The following is a 14223-nucleotide window of genomic DNA, read 5'->3' as shown; positions in this document are numbered from 1 at the left end:
GGGAGAAGATAGTTGCAAATGACATATCTGATAACGGGTTAGTATCCCAAATACATTTAAAAAACTTACACAACTCAACACCCCCAAAATAGATAGTCCAATTAAAAAATAAGCAGAAGACATGAATAGATTCCTCCAAAATCATCCAGATGGCCAAGAGACACATGAAAAGATGCTCAACATCACTCATTATCAGGGACATGCATATCAAAACTACATGAGATATCACTTCATACCTGTCAGAATGGCTAAAATAAAAACACAAGAAACAGGTGTTGGAGAGGATGTAAAGAAAAAGAAACACTTGTGCACTGTTAGTGGCAGTGCAAAGTGGCGCAACCACTGTGGAAAACAGTATGGAGAAAGCTAAAAATAGAACTACCCTCTGATCCAGTAATCGCACTACCAGGTATTTACCTCAAAAATACAAAAACGCACACACACACACAGAGGAATATTATTCGGCCATGAAAAAGAATGAACTCTTGCCATTTGCAACAACATGGATGGAGCTAGAGAGTATTATACTAAGTGAAATATGTCAGAGAAAGACAAATACCATTTGATTCCACTTGTATGTGCAATTTTAGAACTAAAACAAATGAGCAAAGGAAAAAGAGAGAGAGAGAGACAAACCAAGAAACAACCTCTTAACTATAGAGAACAGATGGTTACCAGAGAGGAGATGGGTCAGGGGATGGGTGAAACAGGTGATGAGGTTTAAGAGCACACTTATCCTGATGAGCGCTGAGTAATGTACAGAACTGCTGAATCATGACATTGTACACCTGAAACTAATGTAACACTGTACGTCAACTATACTGGAATTAAAATTTAAAAACCCAATAAAAAATGTTAGACTTATAAATGGAGTAAGTTTTTGTTTTGTTTTAGTACAAAATGGTGGTTTTATTAAAGCATGGCGACAGGACCCCTGGGCAGAAAGAGCTGCTACACCGGGGCTGTGAGAGGTGGCTGATCATATACTTGGGAACTGGGGGAGGTAAGGAAAAGGGAGGTTTCAAAATGATTTTCGTATGTTAAAGAAGATTCACAGGACACCCAAGGCCTTGTTGTTGTCAAGTTAAGGTTGTTTTCCCCTGTAGCAAGGCATTAACATTAAGATAGTTGGGAGCTTCCTGGAAGACTGTCCACCCAGGAGTAGGAATAAGGTTCATAAGCTAAATTTAAAAGCTTAAGAATAAGGGTTCTGAATTTAATAAACTGAATACTTATTTCAATAAAACTAAAATGTTTCTAGCACACAAACATCACCTTAAGGCACAAAATAAATTTATATTTGAAAAATAAAAGGAAAATGAGAATGTTTTCATAGAAAGAAAAGATAGGATTCTTTTCCCAACAGACCTGCACTCTAAGCAAAATTAAAAGATCTTAGGCAAAAACTAAATACCAACTGGAAACTTGGACCTACACAAAAGAATGAAGAGTACCAGAAAAGATAAATACATGAGTAAATATTTAAAACTTTTTCCTCATTTTTAATCTTTAACAAAGATTGACCATTTAAAGCAAAAATTAAGAACAATGTATTGTGGGATTCATGACAGTAACAGGTCAAACAATGGGAGAGGTGAGTGTATTGTTAAAGATTTGTATTTTACACACAAAAAATGTATAATACTTAAGGAAGAGGTGACAGGTTAAACATCATATTATAACTCTAGTGCAACCGTTAAAAAAAAAAGTATAGCTAATAAGCCAACTGGGCAGATAAAGTCCTAAAAAGTAGTCCATTAATCTAAAGTGAGACAAGAAATGAGGGGGAAAAAATAGCAAAATAGTAGCGCACTCACATCGGGTATAAAATGGAAGGTGCCAAATAGTCAGTAATCAAGATAAATACCATTTCAATACAATTATTTTAAAAAATCTAAATTAATGACGGGGCACCTGGGTGGCTCAGTCGGTTGAGCATCCAACTCCTGATTTCAGCTCAGGTCATGGTCTCAGGCTCCTGGGATCAAGCCCCCTGTCTAGCTCAGCACTCAGCGGGGAGTTTGCTTGAGATTCTCTTTCTCTCTCTCTCCTTCTGCCCCTTCCCCTGCTCCTTCTTGCATGCATGCCCTCTCTCTCAAATAAATCTTTTAAAAAATATATAAATTAATGAAAACTCCATGACAAATAAAAATAACTGAATTTCAAATACAGACAGAATTACTGACTTTACCTTTTGCTTTGGCCTCTATTATGGTTTGACATGGCACATCAGTACTAAAATATCTGACATTTTGTTCATCATGGATGTTAAAGGGTAGGCAATACTGAAAGAAATTATTTTTTTTTAAAGATTTTATTTATTTATTCGACAGAGATAGAGACAGCCAGCAAGAGAGGGAACACAAGCAGGGGGAGTGGGAGAGGAAGAAGCAGGCTCCCAGCGGAGGAGCCTGATGTGGGGCTCGATCCCATAACGCCGGGATCACGCCCTGAGCGGAAGGCAGACGCTTAACCGCTGTGCCACCCAGGCGCCCCTGAAAGAAATTATTGATCTCTCTCTCATACACACACACACACACACTTGCTAAGTACAACATTTACACTAATTTCCCCTAAAAAGTTAAGTAAGAATTGAGTTGGTGGGGAAGGAATGGGGCAGTAAATCCCATAGAAGCTTACTGCGATCTTTCAGCCTCTGTGCCTCAGCTCCCTTTCACTCCCAGTGAGTCAACATTTCTCCTTTTGGCTCACACAAGGTCAACATTGCTTCAGAACACATGACTCAGTGTTCTCTAAGAGGTGCTGCTCCACGCTTAGCGAGGGTACCTAACTGGGCCTTTATGCTATAAACCTCAGCAGCCAAAAGTCTTTGCGTAGATTCTTATCAGGGCTTCCCATACACTTTCTCTCTTAGATGCTTAATACCAGTTTATATTACTTGCTTTTGACGTGTAGGCACACCTCCTTTTCAAATATGTCTTTAAAATATCATATTCAAATGAAAGTTTCATATAAACATGTTTGATGTATTAAAACAACATGCTTGCAATTTTATGAAACGGGGTGAACACTGTCAAAATAAGTTCATTTTGGGGGTAGGAATGAGACTTCCTTTGTATTTTATCACAAATCTCCAAAGTGCCACAATTTTGAGAGTAAGAAGAGATGGCAGGAGTGGGCAAAGAAAACCATTTAGGAAATGGTCCAGAAAGGAAGTAAATCAGGACAGTATAATACTCTGGAAGCCAAGTTAAAAGTGTTTTTTAAATGAGGAAATAATTCAAATGCTGATGCTGACTCTTCTCATTTTACTGATATAACTGACATGTCATTGTATTTAAGATGTGTAACATAATAATGATTTGATATATATAAACAAGTTGACTTTTTAAATCATTTTTTCTCTAAAGAAATTTTATTTCCATACGGTTCTTCTTTATTCCTTCTGCTTCTTTGCTAATACATTCTACTTTTTTGTTTGCTTAATGAGTGTCCACAATTTGTTTTTGAGATACATTATGACAGCTGCTTTAAAATTCTTAGATGATTCCAATATGTTTCTCTTGGTGGTGATATGTATTAGTTATCATTCAAGCTGACATTTTTGTAGGTTTTCATATGCTGAAAACTTTGGGCTGGATCCTTGGCATTTTGATGAGATCCTCGTTGCTATTTAAATTTATTTTAGCAGTCACTGTATTTAGACACACATGTCCTGGCCCATGTTTGTAAGCCATGGTTCCAAAGTCAGTTTAGTTTTCAAAGGCTTTGCAATGTTTTCTGGCCTTTCCCACTATGTGCTACCCAGAAGTAAGTCTAAAACCTGGATGGTATTCCAGACCAGTGTTCAGTTATCAAATCTGCTGTGTTGTTTCTGTAAAGTTTCACGCATGGGTTACAAAAGGGTCTGCCCGGGATTTTATACACAGGTTTTAAAAATCCATTTCTCCAGCATAGCAGTTCCTCAGATAATTAAACACAGAATTACCATATGTTTCAGCAATTCCACTTCTGAGTATATGCCCAAAAGAATTTAAAGTAAGGTCTAGAAAATATATTTGTAGACTCATGTTCATAGCAGCATTATTCAAAATAGCAAGACGTGGAAGCAACCCAAATGTCCATCAGCAAATGATCAATAAGTAAAATGTATTATATACACACAATGGAATATTATTCAGCCTGAAAAGGGAAGGAAATTCTGTCACATGCTTTAACATGAATGAAACTTGAGGACATTATGCAAAGTGAAATAAGACAGTCACAAAAAAGACAAATACTGTATGATCCACTGATAAGTGGTATCTGCGGTTGTCAAAGTCATAGAAACAGAAAATGAAATGGTGGCTACCAGGGGCCGAGGGAAGGGAGAAAAGAGAGTGTTTTTTTTTTTTTTTTAATTCCGGTACAGTTAACATACAGTGTAATATTAGTTTCAGTGCACAATATAGTGATTCAACACTTCCATACAACACCCAGTGCTCATCACAGCAGGTGCCCCCCTTAATCCCCATCACCTGTTTCACCCATCCCTCCACCCACCTCCTTCCCCCCCTCCATAACCTCAGTTGGTTCTCTACAGTTTAGAATCTGTTTCTTGGTTTGTCTTTTTCCCCTTTGCTCATTTGTTGTTGTTTTTTTCCTCTAACTTCTACATGTGAGTGAGATCATACGGTGTTTGTCTTTCTCTGACTCTTACTTCACATAGCATTATATTCTCTAGCTCCATCCATACTGTTGTAAATGGCAAGATTTCATTTTTTTAAGGCTAATATTCCATTGTATACTTATACCACATCTTTATCCATTCATCTATCAGTGGTCACTTGGGCTGCTCCCTTGAGTTGGATATTGTTAATAATGCCGCTACAAACACAGGGGTGCACATATCCCCTTGAATTAGTGGGTTTTTGGATTCTTGTGGTAAATACCTGGTAGTGTGATTACTGGATCAGAGGGTAGTTCTATTTTTAGCTTTCTGAGGAACCTCCATACTGTTTTCCACAGTGGCTGCACCACTTTGCACTCCCACTAACAGTGCACAGTGTTTCTTTTTCTTCACATCCTCTCCAACACCTGTTGTGTCTTGTGTTTTCATTTTAGCCATTCTGACTGGTGTGAGGCGATAGCTCGTTGCAGTTGTGATTTGCATTTCCCTGATAATGAGTGATGTCGAGGATCTTTTCATGCGTCTCTCAGCCATCTGGATGTCTTCTTTGGAGAAATGTCTGTTCATGTCTTCTGCCCATTTTTAATTGGATTATTTGTTTTTTGATGTTGAGTTTGCTGGCATTTTATTGAGGATTTTTGCATCTATGTTCATCAGAGATATTGACTTGTAGTTTTCCTTTTTTTGTGGTGTCTTTATCTGGTTTTGTTATCAGAGTGATACCGTCCTCCTAAAATGAATTTAGAAGTTTTTCTTCCATTTTTTGGAATAGTTTGAGAAGAATAGGTATTAAGTCTGCTTAAAATGTTTGGTAGAATTCACCTGTGAAGCCATCTGGTCCTGGACTTTTGTTTTTTGGGGAGTTTTGGATTACAGATTCAATCTCCTTAGTAATCAGTCTGTTTAGATTTTATATTTCTCCCTGTTTCACTTTTGGCACAACGTGTGTTTCTAGGAACTTATCAATTTCTTTTGGGTTGTCTTATTTGTTGGCATAGTTTTTCATAATATTTGCTTATAACTGTTTGTATTTCTGTGGTGTTGGTTATCATTTCTCCTCTTTCATTGGTGATTTTGTTTGAGTGTTTTCCCTTTTCTCTTAATTTTTTTTCTTTCTTTCTTTCTTTCTTTCTTTCTTTCTTTCTTTCTTTCTTTCTTTCTTTCTTTCTTATTTCCTATGAGTCTACCTAGAGGTATATCAATTTTGTTGATCTTTTCAAAGAACCAGCTCCTGGTTTCATGTATCTGTTTAATTGGGTTTTTTTTAGTTTCTATATCATTTATTTCTGCTCCAATCTTTATTATTTCCTTCCCTCTGCTGGTTTGGGGTTTTGCTTGTTGTTCTTCTAGCTCCTTTGGGTGTATTGGAGATTTTTCTTGCTTCTTGAGGTAGGCCTGCATTGGTATATACTTCTCTTAGAACCGCTTTTGCTGCATTCCAAAGATTTTGGACCATTGTGTTTTTGTTTTCATTTGTTTCCATGTATTTTTTTACGTCCTCTTTGATCTCTTGGTTGACCCATTCATTGTTTACTAGCATGTTATTTAACCCCCATGTATTTGTGTTTTTTTCAGCTTTTTTCTTGTGGTTGATTTCTAGTTTCATAGTGTTGTGGTGAAAAAAGATGCATGGTATGACTTAGATCTCTTTGAACTTGGTGGGGCTTGTTTTTTGGCCTAATATGTGATCTATACTGGAAAATGTTCTACACGCACTTGAAATGAATGTGTATTCTGCTGTTTTAGAATGGAATGTTCTGAATATATCTACGAAATCCATCTGATCCAGTGTGTCATTCAAAGCCGTTGTTTCTTTTTTGATTTTTTGTTTGATGTAAGTGGGGTGTTAAAGTCCCCTACTATTACTATATTACTATCAACTAGTTTGTGTTTGTTATTAACTGTTTTATGTATCTGGGTGATCCCATGTTGGGTACATAAATACTTACAATTGTTATATCATCCTGTTGGATTGTCCCCCTTATTATTATATAGTGTCCTTCTTTGTCTCTTGTTACACTCTTTGTTTTAAAGTTTATTTTATCCAATATTTGTAACAAGCCATAAGAGAATCTCAACGACAGAGAACAAACTGAGGGTGGGGGATGGGCTAGATGGGTGATGGGTATTAAGGAGGGCACTTGTTATGATGAGCACTGAGTGTTGTATGTAAGTGATGAATCACTGAATACTACTTCAGAAACAAATACTGCACTGTAGGTTAACTACTTAACATTTAAATTAAAAAAATTAAAAAAAAAACAAAACAAATGAACAAAGGAAAAAAAGAGACAAACCAAGAATCAGACTCTTAACTACAGAGAACAAACAGAAGGTTACGGTAGGGAGATGGGTGAAATAGGTGAAGAGGATTAAGAGTGCACTTAACATTTTTTTAAGATTTATTTATTTGACAGAGAACAAGAGACAGAGAGAGAGAGAGAGAGCAAGAGCGTACACAAACAAGGGGAGCTGCAGAGGGAGAGGGAGAAGCAGGCTCCCCGCTGAGCAGGGAGCCCGACATGGGGCTCGATCCCTGGACCCCGGGATTGTGACCTAAGCCAAAGGCAGCCACTTAACCGACTGAGCCACCCAGACACCCCTTGAACTTCTGATCACTATATTGTATACCTGAAACTAATATAACACTGTATGTTAACTAGAATTAAAATAAATTTAAATTTTTTTAAAAACATAAAAGTTTATTTTGTCCAATACAAGTACTGCTGCTCTGGCTTTCTTTGGACATCCATTTGCATGATAAATGTTTTTCCAGCCCCTCACTTTCAATTTGCAGGTTTCTTTAGGTCTGAAATGAGTCCTGTGTAGGCAGCATATAGATGGGTCTTTTTTTTTTTTTATCCACTCTGTCACCCTATATCTTTTGATTGGAGCATTTAGTCCATTTACATTCAAAGTAATTATTGATAGATACGTTTGACTTCTGGTTACTGGTTGTTTTGTAGTTTTTCTCTGATCCTTTCTTCTCTTTCTCTTTTTTATGATTTGCTAGTTTTCTTAGTGATATACTTGGACTCCTTTCTCTTTATTCTTTGCATATCTATTAGTGGTTTTTAATTTGTGGTTACCATTAGGTTTGTATATAACATCTTCTGCATATAGCAGTCTCTACTAAGTTGACTGCTACTTAAGTTCAAACCCATTCTTTACTCCTTTTTTCCCATTTTAAGTATACGGTGTCACATTTTACAACCTTCTATGAATTCTTTGACTGGTTTTTTATAGAAATACTTATTTTTACTATTCTCGTGTTTCCTACTTTTCAAACTCTCACTTATGATCTTTCCTTCCACTCAAAGGGTCCCCTTTAATATTTCTTGTAGGGCCAGTTTACTGGTCATGAACTCCTTTAGTTTTTGTTTGAGAAACTTTTTATCTCTCCTTCTATTCTGAATGATGGCCTTGCTGGAGAGTATTCATGGCTGTTGATTATTCCATTTTGGCACTTGGAATATACCATGCCACTCTCTTCTGGCTTGCAAAGTTTCTCCTGAAAAATCTGACAGACTTATAGGGTTTCTCTTATACGTAACTGTGTTCTCTTGCTGTTTTTATAATTTTTTTCTTCATCATTACTTTATGCCATTTTGATTACTATGTGTCTTGGTGTGGATCTTACTTTGGTTGATTTTATTGGAGGAATCTCTGTGCCTCCTGGATCTGAATACCTGTGTTTCTTTCCCCAGACTAGGGAAGTTTTCAGCTCTTAATTCTTCAAATAAATTTTCTGCCCCCTTTTCTCTCTCTTCTTCTTTTGGGAACCCTATAATTTGAATGTCATTATGCTTGATGGAGTCACTGAGTTCCCTAAGTCTATTCCCATTTTCATAATTCTTTTTTCCTCATTTGTTCAGTTTGGTTGCTTTCCATTACTCTGTCTTCTAGTTCAATAAACTGTTCCTCTGCTCCTTTCAGCCTGCTATTTATTTCATTAAAGGTATTTGTATTGTGTTCTTCAACTCTGAATGGTTCTTTATGTTTTCTATCTCTGTCTTAAGGGTCTCACTGATGCCTTCCACTCTTTTCTGAAGTCCAGTGAGTATCTTTATGATCATTACTTTAAATTCTCTCTCAGGCATGTTACTTATATCTGTTTTGCTTAGATCTCTTCCTGTGATTTTGTCCTGTTCTTTCATTTGTGACATATTCCTCTGTCTCCTCATTTTGCCTAGCTCTCTGTGTCTGTTTCTGTGTGTTAGGAAAGTCAGCTACATCTCTTATTCTTGAAAGTAGTGGGCAGGATGTGCACTTTTAAGTAGGTGAATTCTGTCCATTTTTTTTGTTTTTGTTTTTGTAATTCTTGGAAAAAAATAGGGTGGAATGTGCTTACTCCATTTCATCTGGAACAGAAGTTCCAGGAGCTATACTTGATACTTTTGTACTCCCCAGGATCCTCTTAACTCTTTTGGTAGTTAACCACATTTTAATACTTAATAATTCTTGATATTACATTTTTCCTGTTCAAGTTACTGGTGTGGTATTCATGTCCTGACTGGACTCTGGCTGATATATAATTTTTGGTAATCATAAAGCTTAGGGTATGACCATGAATGTGGATGGTTCAGGGACAACAAGCAAAGAAACTGAGGGGTTGGAAGGATCACCTACATCAAAGTTGAAGTCACAGAAGTAACAGGAAAGAGAAAGACGATATGCCAGAACCTCACCAACTCAGCACCTTTACCGCATTATGCCATGACCACGAGGCATTTCAACAAATGAACCCAGGACCTCTGAAAGACTATCCATTTTCAATCCTGGGTCAAACATTCTGTATCAAACAGTTGTCATTGTTGGGTAACATCAAGAACCCCACTCAAGGGTCAGGAAATCTAGTTCTAATTCTGGATTTATTATGTACATTCTAGCCTTATGACTTCAGTAATACATTTCCCTTATTTGAATCTAGGTTCAAAACACATTTCCTCACCTGTGAAACAGAAGGTTCATTTCTCTTCTGTTTCCCCCTTAGAAGGGCTGTAAAGGCACCACATTATCTAATATACCCATGCTACAGAGGAAGCCTTTCCACTTCCAGCTGCTCAGGTACATAGGTTCTAGAGCAAAGCATGTCTTTTTGTCCTCACCCCTGCTCTGATCCAAGTCTTCTTTTGTTTTCCCTTGGACAATGCTACAGCCTACCACCCATCTCCCTGACAATTCTCCCTCATACACTTCCTGATGAGTCTTTCTAAAACAGTAAGGTAATATGTCCTCTAAAATCTACCATGGCTGCCCATTACACATTTACGGATCTCGATGGTCCAGCCTCAGTGAGCCTTACAGCCATACCTCTTCCTCACATAGCCCTCTCCTGTCCCCAAAGCATATCACTTTAGGCTAGCTTGCTGATCTACAAGCTTGTTATTTCTCATTTAGATGCCTTTGAATAAACTGTTGCGTCTGCCCAGAATACCTTCTTTCCCCACCTTTGATTGGTAAAATAATATTTTTTCCTCAAGACAACATAAACACAATTCTGAGGACACAGATGTTTTTCACACACTAGGCAGTGGCCTTTTCCTCCACTGAGGTTCCACTGCATTTGACTTATTCTTCTCTGGAAGAAACTCACCACAAATGGTTTTATACTCTGTTTGTAAACATGCTATGTCTCCAGGCTAGGAACACCTCTTAGGCAGGGCTACATCTTATTTGCCTCTCCCTGGCACCCAGAAGAAGGCCTGGAATACAGCAGGTGCCCAGGGAATGTTAAGTAGATTGCTAAGGTAGTGCATGGGGTTAAAATGTTAGCATGGTTTTCAATGAGGACAAATTTGAATCAGATGGAGACTATATAGCATGTGCATGATTTATGAGACTATGTTTGAGAATGTAGGGGTACAGATGTATGGTTTATAAGGAAGAAGTGGTCTGTGTGTGTACTCTGTGTGTATGTGCCACACGAACACAGGAGAAACTTCCCAGAGCTTGCCTTCTCTACAACTTGGGCCATATTGGTCGTCTTCCATGGCATTGGCCTTATCTCCTCCCCACCCCAGCCCCTGCTTTCCTACCTTACTTGTACATCACTCTCCAGCCCACAGGCCCCTTGTTCAACAGCTTTCTCAAAGGACATCATGGTATTCTCAGGCCCCAGCTGTGGAAGAAAAGAACATCAATCACTATACATCAGAGTCTCTCCCCCCAACATCCCTTTTATGGTGGAAGGGAGCCCAGTAAAAAAATGGCTTTAGGAAGACAAGTTTGGATCCCTCAGCTCTTTTTTCAAAGAGCCTGCCTATATTCTTCTCTACCCAAACTGATTCTGGGACTCTGCTCATCTGAGGTAACGTCACTGGGCACAATACAGAAAAATAAGTTAGGTGACTTGTGTTCAAATCCAACCTCTACAATTAACTCCTTATTCTTGTCATTTCAAGCCAACCCCTTTTCCTTCCCAGGGATCACCATGGTTCTGAGGTCCCATTCTCTCATCCACACACCCCATGTACACCTCTACTTACCCATGCTCAGACCTACCATGGGTGCACCTCTATGTCCAAAGAAGTCTGGCTTGGGTCCCAATTTACCCTCCTCCTGAATGCAGGGAGAATGAATCCCCAATGGCATAACATACAGACATAAAAGGATAAGGAAAAAAGGCAATCCAATAGCTACCTGTAGAGCTGGAAAAGTTGGGAGAAAGAAGTGAGAACAAAGCAGAAGCGGAATGGAGAATCATCTCAAGCAACTAACTATCCCAGCAGCAGTCAGTAAATACCCAGTCTATTGGTTTCACTGACTCTGCGGACTGGCTGATTACTCTATTTCTGTCACGTCCTCACTTATTTCCAGTGATTTTAAACTATAGCGCTATCCAAATATAAGCACTACTATTAAGAAAAAATTATTGGAACTGTAAATTTATAAGGGAATGAACTGTGAAGGAGGTAGGATGGAGAGAAAATGTTAAGGAATACTTTCTCAGGAGGAAGCGTAGTTTGGCTCGTTCTGAGAAAGCCCTGAAGCCTGTAAAGATAAGCCTAAAATGCCCATATTTAAGACACTGCAAAATAGTGGAAGGCGCACTGGTTGACAGAAATCTTAGCTCAAAGCCACAGTCTACCACTTTCTAATTGTATGACGAAGAACATGTTGCTTAACCTCTCTGCGTCTTCATTTTCTTCATTCTGAAAAATGGAGCTATCTTGCTGCTAAAATCTACCTCACAGGATTGATGTAACAGGTAATCAATAAATATTAGGTATTTGCTTTTCTCTCTCTCCTACACACCCACCCCCACACACAGCCTGTCCACAATATCTGTTATCACTGGTCATTCCCCCAACACTTATTATTTTAGACCTCTGAGAATTTTACCCATTTGCATATTTTTAAGTTACCACTTATGCTCCAATCACTTGCAAATCTAGATCTCCAGCTCTAACCTCTCAACTTTGTGAGTGTATTACATCTCTTGGTTCTTTCTCTGTCATTGGGTGCCATCTTGTATCGTCTGATTCTAGCTAAAATTTAGGAAAAGAAAAAAAGAGTTCATTATTATCCCCTTCAAGATCGTGCCCCAAAATATTGCCTAAAATTCACCTCCACTTACTCGTACATACATGTCTAAGCACACAATGGCAAAAGTATCAATCCAGTCTTTCTTTTGCCTGCATCCTTCCACAAGTCAGGAAGCAAACACTCCTTATTTAACCAAGAGTAAAAAGAGAGACGGTAAAGAAAGGAAGATCCTACTTTTCTAGTAAAGGTGCTGTGAGATAACTTTATTCTCAAAACCATTTAGTGTACAGCCCTGATCCTCTTTTGTTTCCATATTAGGAATGGAGAGGAAATCAGTGGCAGAGGCAGACATTTCTGCTTCTGCTGTGAGTCAGGGACTCATAGGAGACTGCTTTGAATTACTAGGATGGAATGGGGGATATCTGGACCTATCATAAGTTTGTTAGTTGAAACTAGTATATTTGATACAAACTAAAAGAACTGTGACTTGTACAACCACTCCAGTATGCACCTCTATTCTCACTCCACCCTCAATCCATTCCCAAACTGTAACAACATAGAGAAAATTCTTATTTTTATAGAAGAATCATCCCTCTTCAGAAGACTTGTTTGGCAAGGGAAATGCTATGACAGACCACATACGGTTGTGAGTTCGACCACAAAGAGAATGTAGGAGTAACAAGCTAAACGAATTTCAAGGAGGTATAGCAGTGGCTATCTACCAAACTCACATTTTGCTAAGCGGAGAATACAAGCTAAAGTCAGAGCTGAAAGAATCAGGCAAAGTTCCACCACATGACATACCTTCTTCTTCCAAATGGATCAAGTAGAAGCCCACAGGCCAGGAAAGAATAACCATCACAGTTATGCTGCTCAGGTGCACATAGGGAGCAAAGATCTGGGAGAAAGCCAAAAGTTAGGCTGAACACATCTAGACAGACAGTGCTAGACCTATAGGATGATGCTTACCTGCAGTGACAGCCCAGCTGTCAGCCACCTGTCTTGCCAGAACTTGCATAAAATCCAGAAAAAAAATAAGGATAGCAGAATCACTAGCAGAACCAGGATCTGGGGAAACAGAAAGAATGTCCTGACTTCTAGGCACTAGGACTGAATCAGAACTGTCCTTGGGAATTGTCTGTTGTGTCCCAACAATGTCAGGGGCCTCATTTCCTCATCCTTTTACTCTAACCATCTTGCAAATCTTCAATATGGAATGGACCCAATCACTTACCTTCTCTGTGTATAAGTCTTTGCTGGACAGCATGGTTGGGAAAAAAATTACTCTGCTATGTGGTCTGATGACTTCACTAATTTATCATCTCCAGCCTCAGCTGGGCCCTTAACATTGCTTAGCACCTCTTACCCAGCTTCAACAATGGCCATTACAAATGTTCACTACTTTTCTATATGACTCAATACAATCACAAGTAAATAGTATGTTGTACTTGCCTTTTCAATGTATATCTTCTCCAACAGACTGTAACATTCATGATATCAATGATATCATGATATCAATAAACATGATATAATGTTTATGATTATATCCTTACTTTCCTGCAGAATGTTTGGCACATTGTAGGCATCCAATAAATATCTGTTTAACAAAGGGAAACAAAAATCTGCCTGCCAGAACACTACACACTTCACAGAGAAAAAAACACTGACAAAATACAACTTAAAACTTTTTCTCCTTTAGGAAGAAAGGGATAAAGAAAGGGGGGGTAATCAGAAGGGGGAATGAAACATGAGAGACTATGGACTATGAGAAACAAACTGAGGGCTACAGAGGGGAGGGGGGTGGGGGAATGGGATAGACCGGTGATGGGTAGTAAGGAGGGCACATATTGCATGGTGCACTGGGTGTTATACACAACTAATGAATCATCGAGCCTTACATCGAAAACCGGGGATGTACTGTATGGTGACTAACATAATATAATAAAAAATCATTATTAAAAAAAAAAAAAAGAATGTGAAAAGAAAAAAAAAAACTTTTTCTCCTTTAAATGTACATCTGTACAGTCCTCTAAAGAGTGTTTCGTTACCTCCTTTCCATTATCTATCTATTAAAGTAATTGAATCCATAATTAAACTTTCTCATT

General features: G+C 38.3%; 1 protein-coding gene across 1 annotated transcript in view; it reads right to left on the bottom strand.

The window, feature by feature from the left end:
• GDPD4 (glycerophosphodiester phosphodiesterase domain containing 4) overlaps positions 1–14223 on the bottom strand; it is a 107987-nt gene that overhangs the window by 68451 nt on the left and 25313 nt on the right. The window contains exons 4-8 of the mRNA XM_026518349.4: positions 13088–13186; positions 12923–13016; positions 12043–12120; positions 11135–11280; positions 10669–10751 (exon numbers count right to left, since the gene is read on the bottom strand). Of these exons, the coding sequence (XP_026374134.4) occupies positions 10669–10751; positions 11135–11280; positions 12043–12120; positions 12923–13016; positions 13088–13186 (500 nt within the window). The remainder of the gene's footprint in view (positions 1–10668; positions 10752–11134; positions 11281–12042; positions 12121–12922; positions 13017–13087; positions 13187–14223) is intronic.

The sequence above is a fragment of the Ursus arctos genome, unplaced genomic scaffold (genome assembly GCF_023065955.2).
Source record: "Ursus arctos isolate Adak ecotype North America unplaced genomic scaffold, UrsArc2.0 scaffold_22, whole genome shotgun sequence".
NCBI classification, from domain to species: Eukaryota; Metazoa; Chordata; class Mammalia; order Carnivora; family Ursidae; genus Ursus; species Ursus arctos.
This window is presented reverse-complemented; position numbering and strand designations above follow the sequence as displayed.